The sequence below is a fragment of the Micropterus dolomieu genome, linkage group LG21 (assembly GCF_021292245.1).
Source record: "Micropterus dolomieu isolate WLL.071019.BEF.003 ecotype Adirondacks linkage group LG21, ASM2129224v1, whole genome shotgun sequence".
Classification (NCBI taxonomy): domain Eukaryota; kingdom Metazoa; phylum Chordata; class Actinopteri; order Centrarchiformes; family Centrarchidae; genus Micropterus; species Micropterus dolomieu.
This window is the reverse complement of record NC_060170.1, coordinates 333,967-341,919: the sequence shown is the minus strand read 5'-3', so window position 1 is coordinate 341,919 and position 7,953 is coordinate 333,967. Positions and strand designations below refer to the sequence as shown.

The following is a 7,953-nucleotide window of genomic DNA, read 5'->3' as shown; positions in this document are numbered from 1 at the left end:
TCTGCAGATGGAAATTAGCCTAAGGCAACAATCTGGCATATTTACATTTGTGAAAATGTTCATTAATATGTATTTTCCCTTTTTGTTTTTCGAAAAAACTACAAGAGACAGTCCGGCACATCATGGTACACTGTCAGAAGTATGAGGGGAACAAGAGGGAAATGATCCCAAACCTTAGAATGGAAAGAATACACTTGATTTATAGATAATCTTCTATAAAGAACTCAAGAGGTAAGTGCTATGGGATTATTTAGCATTATCTTAGAGTAATCAATATGATTGAGAAGATGTGAGGCTGTTTTTCTTTGTTCTGTTTTAAACTAATGACCAGTCGTTGTGATCCACGCTCCACACCAGCTGGTGGCGGTAATGCACCAACCGGCTGTGTGCTAACCGCCAACAACATTCAATAAAGAAGAAGAAGACAAAGGGTGACGTCACGGGGCGGAAGTGATGTACTTGTTGGTCACCGTCGGGGTTCGCTGAAAGACCCAACCTGAACCTGAACCTGAAGCTGAATCTGAAGCGAAACTTGGTGTTAGTGGCTCCCAGGTAGAGCTCTGCAGTATGGAGGTAGGTTCCATAGACTTCCAAATCAAACTACTTAGGGTTAGGTTAGCTAGTATCAACAGATTTTACTGTCGGTGTGTTTGTTTTTCTCAAAAACACGGAGCACATTGCGCCAGTTGATCTCTCTAACGTTATTTGATTCAGGCACAGAAAACAAACAGTCCACATTTTACAGCTTGGATTCCAGACGGGGAGAAGAAGGAAGATTTAATTGGACGTTAATATTTGTAACCCACAGAAAACAATCCACAAATATTTCACTATCTGCAAATGTGTATTGTCATATCCACAAAAATACAGAGTGACTTCTACACAAAAACAGTTTTTGCACGTTTGCAGATTACTTTCTGTCAAATTGTGGGTCATGTTACATTTGGAACTTCCTTTTTACACGTTCTCTTCTGTGCATGTGGTCTCGCACAGACTTCACTCCATAAAAAAAATGGTAGACTATAAACGTACGTTACAAGTCCGGTGGATATTGTAGCACGGAGCAGGTAAAGCAGATGTCGGTTTCAGTTGTTTGATGGGCTGCGGCGCTCACCTGCTGCCGGGATAACAGATCGCAGGTGGAAATGTACGGAAAAAAGACAAGTTCTCAGTCTTTTAGGCGACTTTATAAAACATACTGCTGACGGAGAAATGGAGCAGACAGGGGAGAGAGACCTGAGGTGTGTGTGTCACAGTGGGAAGAGAGAACTCCGAGTGCAACAACACAATAATAAGAATGTTCGTGTTCAGTAAAGGCTGCTCTCACAGGCTGGTTTAACGTGAACACTGAGATTTGTTTTGATGGGGGGCGGGGTTTACAATCATGATGCCGGTGTTCTGACGATATATGCTGTCTTGTCGAAAACTGCCACCTTATGTGTGCACTTTTCCAATCCCATAAAGTTAACTCTCACAGTATTATGACATCTTCTGTTTTTTGATTATATTGTAACATCATTTCAGGGGCAGCATCAAATCAAATAATGCTCCCACCACAGAATCATTTTATATTGCACCACTGCTCACTCCCTGTGTACTGTAAGGAGATGGGGAGCATGTTGAAATACTATATTTATATACTGTACTATATTATGCCATCTTTATTTAAGATATCAGGGTAGCGTATTCTGATAGACTAATAATGATTTTTTTTTTGTTTTGATGTTGATGACGGCATGCACAACAGCAAGGTTGCACAGATTTATGGGCGTGGAAACAGACCGCACTTGTGAGGCATGCGCAGAACCGCTAAGTAGCACATCTCGATAGGTAGCATAAATCGACAGAACACCGGCTCAACGTTGTGATGTCTGTCAGCCATCGGCGATGGACGTTGGCCCAAGTTTTCCAGCTCGGACAGACATTAATGTCTGTTTTGCTGCTGAGTTCTTCAGTGCAGGCATAATATGCCTATGCGCTGTCACTGCTGCATCATCGCTTATTGCTAACCTTCAGCTGTCATTTCTTCTTGCAGTTTATCACAGATATCACAGTAATCATTGATGAAGCTTATTACAAAGAAGACCCTGAAGTATTGAAGATTCTTCAGCCTTACAGTAATAAGAGAAAAGATTCCTGCTATGAAGTGAGAGGAACCTTTGAGGAACTGGACAACCTTTCAAAGAAACTTTTAGAACTGAGGCCTGACTCCAGCCCAAACACTCATGGACAAGATGGCCGTGCTTCAACTCCTATCAAACCCGTGGATGTATCTGGAGTTGTTATGGCTTACATTGAGCAAAAATGTGCCAAAGAACTTAACAAAATTCTAGGGAACAGTTTTGTGATTGAAACCCATCCTGACCCCAGAACAGTACACAGTAAACCCAGCAGCACAGTGCAGGTGACCTTCAGACCACGGCAGGTCCCCATAAATCCTGTTCATGGGGACTTTGTCAGACAGCGATTCATCACATTCTACCAGAGAACCGCCTCTGACCTGCAGGTTACGTCTGTCCCTGTGAGTGCACAGGACCACAAAGACCTGCAGAGGAGATTTCCACAGCTCCTCTTCAAAGCCAGCCGCAACAGATGTACAGCGACGGGGCCTTTTGTGCACATTGCTAAATTAAAAGAGTTCCTTTTACAAAATACACAAAGCTCATTCAAGAGTCCGGTGAATAAAGGCCCAGTAGACACTCCAAGCGGCAGAACCTCAGGTCCTGCAAAAGATCCTGAAGATGAGTCATGTCCAATCTGTATGGAACCAATGGTAACAACAGACAAAGAGACTCTGCGGTGCAAGCACTCGTTCTGCAGGAAGTGTCTACAAACAGCTTTTCAATACAAACCTGTATGTCCGACATGTGGAGCGCTATACGGCATTTTGACAGGGACGCAACCTGCTGGAGGCACAATGAAGGCCACTAACAGCTCCTCATCTTTGCCTGGATATGAGAGATATGGAACAATAACCATCCATTATTACATTCCAAGTGGCATCCAAAAGGTAAGATACACTGAACAAGTTCATTTTCACTTTCCACCTTGGAGACCATATTGGAAAAACTCTAAGCAAAACCTTTTCAAATGTGTATTTCACAACACATAAGAAGAAATACATTTGCCACCAGTCCAGAAATAGTGATTTTGCCACATTGTAAAGAGGTTTTAAACAGGTAAACACGACCCGTGCACACTTTATGGTTACATGATTACTGAACGATTTTTAGAACAATAACTAAAAACAGAGGAGCACATATTGGCCCAATGGCATCTGTTCACTGCAGAGGCTCTATCCGCAACCTGGAGGAGGAATTAGTACACATGAGTGTATTATTATAATATAACATTAAATATAAGTTCAGTTAATAGTATACTATTTTACCACTAGTGGAATATTAAAACCAGTTTAACCAGTTAAATCCTGGCTCTACATCGGTCTCTAATTTGTTAAAGCTGAGTACTAACTTGTTAATAATCATATTGTTCACTATTTTAAAATTTGCTGGGCAAACTATCTCTGTCTATCTCTGTCTGTCTGTCTAAGTTCTTCTCACAGAGGAAGAATGTGGATGGAAAGCTCACACTCCAAGTGGGAGGGGTAGAAAGTAAAATGAAGATTTGTGGGTTGTCCCTTTAATTTTCAATTTCAATTTTATTTATATAGCGCCAAATCACAACAACAGTTATCTCACAGCGCTTTTCATAAAAGAGCAGGTCTAGACCGTACTCTATGATGCTATTTACAGAAGCCCAACAGTTCCCACCAAGAGGCAAGGAAAAACTTCCTTTTAAGAGGCAGAAACCTCGAGCAGAACCCTGGCTCAGGGTGGGCGGGTCTTAGGCCTTTACCAGTCCTAAGAAACTGTGTTGCCCCTGCTGCCATATAAGTATTTTCTTCAAGTGGCCATTTTTATTTAGTTATTTTTATGGGGTTTTTTGACGGGTTAGAACAACAGGATTACCACATTTATAAGTTTTTGATGTAAGTATGTTATGTGCTTCTTCTTCTAAAATGTAATTGGTCAAATAAAAAAGCTACTGTTGCCTAAGAACCGGGGACCCCCAGTCACTTGAAAGCCCATGTTCAACTTGACAGAACATCACTAAAGAGGGAAACCTCTGCTGTGTCTGCAGGAGGGGCATCCAAACCCCGGGCAGCCGTATGAAGGTGTATCCCGCACAGCCTATCTCCCAGACTCCTCAGAGGGCAGAAGGATCCTGAAACTGCTGAAGCAAGCCTTTAATCAGAGACTCATCTTCACTGTTGGTCAGTCCACCACCAGTGGCAGGAGCAACACGGTGACATGGAATGATATTCACCACAAGACCTCAACACACGGAGGACCAACTCAGTAAGGACTCTTATTTGGCAACATTACATGATGTACCACCTTAAATGTAATAATCATTACAGGTCTCGCATGATTTCACAGAGCACACTAACTCTGTGATTGTCTTTTCAGCTATGGATACCCAGATCTGGATTATCTCAGCCGAGTTCGAGATGAACTGAAAGTCAAGGGAATTGAATGAATCACTTTGTCAACACGTGAACGTAGAGCTAAGATGACACGACGTTAGAGTAGCTGGAAGGGGTAATGGCAAAGAGGACTACAAACTAGTAGGGATAATGAATGTCATTTTGACACCATTTGATGTTCCACAAATAATTATACCATCTCACATTAGTTTACCATAGATTTAAAGGTCTTTTTTTCAGTTTTAAATATTATATTTTTATTTTTTGCCTTGTGTATGTATGAAATCACTACATATGGAACAACTGATTTGAAAGTGACCTGAGATTAATAATAAGGATGTAACTGGATCAAATACAAATAATAAATTAGATTTACAGCCCTGTGTTAGATAAAGTGGGACAGGCCACTTCAGGTTGAGTGGGACATGCTAGTAAGCACAGTGCAGCATTTTTTAGATTTAAAAGCAGATTTTAAAGTTGTTGGTAAGAAGGATGTATCTATCAAATTTCAGGTTGGTAATTTCTTAAATCCACTAGACTCCACAAAAGATGGCACCCATACAAAGAAAAGAGGAACAGAAAGAGAGGAGTGAGTGAAAGGGGGACAGGGGCATACGGAGAAGGTAAGGACAACAACGTAGGAAGGGAAATAAACTCAGTGGAGCGAAGAGAGAATGGGAGTGGACGTTGAGGAATACTATGTGACTGAAGGACAGGAACCTAACCTGACATGGACATAACAAAAGCGAGTGAAAGGGCTGCTGAGAGACCATGCATCAGGTAAAAGCCCCCAATCGTTTCAGAAATGCATTTAGAAACTTACTTACATAGCCTAGTATTAATAAACCGAAGACATTTAGGCTACTCGCAAACATGATTCTTTTTATGCATTGTTGAATATTTCTAACTAGATTAGATCTCTTTGAGTTACTCTACACGAACACATTATATATATATATATATATATATATATATATATATATATATACACACACACATAATGTTATGTTATATATGTTGCTAAATGTTAATATAATATTAAAATGTCTAATAATATGTTGTTAAGTTTCTCACATGTTTAATAGTTAATTTTAACCTTATATAATATAGTGTCCCACTTTATCTAACAAAGCGTCCCACTCAACCTGGTGTCAGATGGTGTTTAAAGATAAACAGTTTGTTAATAAATTGGCTTAATTTCACCATAGATGTAAATGCTCTGTATTTGTATAGCACCTTTCTAGTCTTTTCGACCACTCTAAGCGCTTTTACACTACATCTGCATTCACACTGAGCCTAAGTGCTCAAACAGAAACTAACACACACGCATTCATACACTGGCCGCCAGGGGCAAGGACACTTCAACATGCAGCCTGGAGGAGCCAGGGATTGAACCGCCGACCTGGTTAACAGCCAACCCACTCAACCTCCTGAGCCACAGCCCAAGATGCCTTCACAACAACCTATTTAAACAAAATACATACAATTAATACATTCTACCTGATTTTAGGTTGTTTAAAATGCAATTTACATAAAAAGTGTCCCACTTGACCAGACTTCACCCTAATCTGATGGTATAATATAGTATAACAGTCATAGGGGACGTTTTTCTTTCTGCTATGAGTAGGCTACTTTTATTTCTAATTGGCTACTTCTACACTTTCCTGCTTATAGCCTACTTATCTACTTTTGCTTAACTTTTTCAATGCAGTAGGCTACTTGCAGAGTACTTTTATTTTTTTAAAGGATCTGAATAGGCCTATGTGACTTTGCTCACCACTGGCTAAAAAAGCTGGTTGCAAAGAGGTTGGAGAGTTTTTAACTGCATCAGTAATAATTTAGCACGCATTTGGCTCTCACTCTTTGATCATTACCGCATCCATCGCTTCCAACTTCCACTCCGTGTGTGCACGGATCCATGTTGCCTGGTAACGAGCGTGCCTGCCACGGGATCACGGAATTCACCCGCGAACAACACATTTTAATTTCTGATCGGCTTAACGGCTCTGGCATTTAGTAGGCTACAGAGAAAGCTATGAACTCAGCACAAAAATGATCCATTAATTGTATATAGCGGGACAACTTCAAGGACGTTTTGTCTTAACTTGGCGTGAGAAATACTAAGTGTGGCGTGTGAACTGGCTGAAATGCGTGTGTCTCACAGTGAATGCGTGAGATTTGAGAGCCCTTGTGGGTACGAGTCACTCTCGCCTGATTGAGAGGTCGCCACGATAACGGCTTGTCAATCACAGATAATCCCGCCCTGAAGCATACTCTGCTTCATGGTCTATTTTCCTCTAAACAGGACCAACATTTACTAAATGAACATCATGCTGTGTTGAAGAAGACTTAAAACTAGCGAGTGAGACCGTAAACTCATTATGAAAGTGTTTACTCGGGGAATAAATCAGCCTCATTTTGCCGTTATTTCTGTTGAAGCCATACTTCTTTTTGCAACCAGAAGAGTCGCCCCCTGCTGGCTATTCGATAGAATGCAGGTTTATGGAACTTCCGCATTTTATTCAAGTCTCAGACCGGAAGCGTCCCGCTTGGTTGTGCTCTGTAAGTGATAATGCGTTCCATTTACCTCGGAGGTCGGAGCTGGGAATGACGTCAGCCGTTGTTTACAACTAGCCAGGTTAGCTATTGATTCGCCGGTTGATTTAAAAAAAAAAACAAAAAAAAAACGCATTGTAGCACTGTAGCAACACGTCCACAGACAGCTGTTGGACAGCACTTTGTGTACAAACATTTCTATGAGACACAAGTACACAGAAGTGCTAATAAACAGTATAAACTAGAGGTTTCACTAACTGTTGATGCCCCAACAGCCATCTTGGATCGTGAAGTCGGGGTAGTGCGGTTCTTTTGATTGTTTTGTTTTTTCTATTAAAGCTTCTATTCATAAACAATATGTTGAGCATATAAAGCAGAGAAGCATACAATACCAGGGGAGCATAGGGTTGACTGAAAAACAAACATTGTCATAGGAAAGGAAGAATTCAGTCCATATATTGCCAAAAAGTGCAAGACCAAAATAAGTGATGCAAGTCTTCTTCAGCCATTTGACGAAATGAGCAGTCCACATCAATGTCCTTTTTATATCTTCGTAGAAATACCTTGCAGGGATAAAAGCCATGCAGCATTTTAAAAGATACTTCCTTAACCCTATTTAAAATTAGATATTTGGAAGGTAGGCACCAAATTTGGGGTAAGATTATTCCAATAAGGAACAGCATTTGGGACAGAGACTATTTCTTTTTGAAACAGGGTACGTATAGATCGGTTATTGTTTCTCAAGTTAGAGGAGAAGCAGATCTGGCCAACAGTCATCGTATAAGGATCCAGTGGCAAAAAAGTTGGTACGGATACTATATGATTTTTAAGAAGCAGTAGAGCACCAGAAGGGATTGCATCAAAAACTAAAGCATATTCCTTTGGCAGTATAGGAATACCATATTTGTCTA

General features: G+C 40.7%; 1 protein-coding gene across 1 annotated transcript; it reads left to right on the top strand.

Annotated features, from left to right (window-relative positions):
* Window positions 1-435: 435 nt before the first annotated feature.
* On the top strand, window positions 436-5,688 carry si:dkey-3h3.3 (uncharacterized protein LOC100144568 homolog). Its single transcript, XM_046035237.1, has 4 exons — window positions 436-573; window positions 2,036-3,010; window positions 4,141-4,358; window positions 4,470-5,688. The coding sequence occupies exons 1-4, from the start codon at window positions 568-570 to the stop codon at window positions 4,537-4,539; spliced, it is 1,269 nt and encodes a 422-aa protein (XP_045891193.1). The 5' UTR covers window positions 436-567; the 3' UTR covers window positions 4,540-5,688.
* The last annotated feature ends 2,265 nt before the right edge of the window (window positions 5,689-7,953 follow it).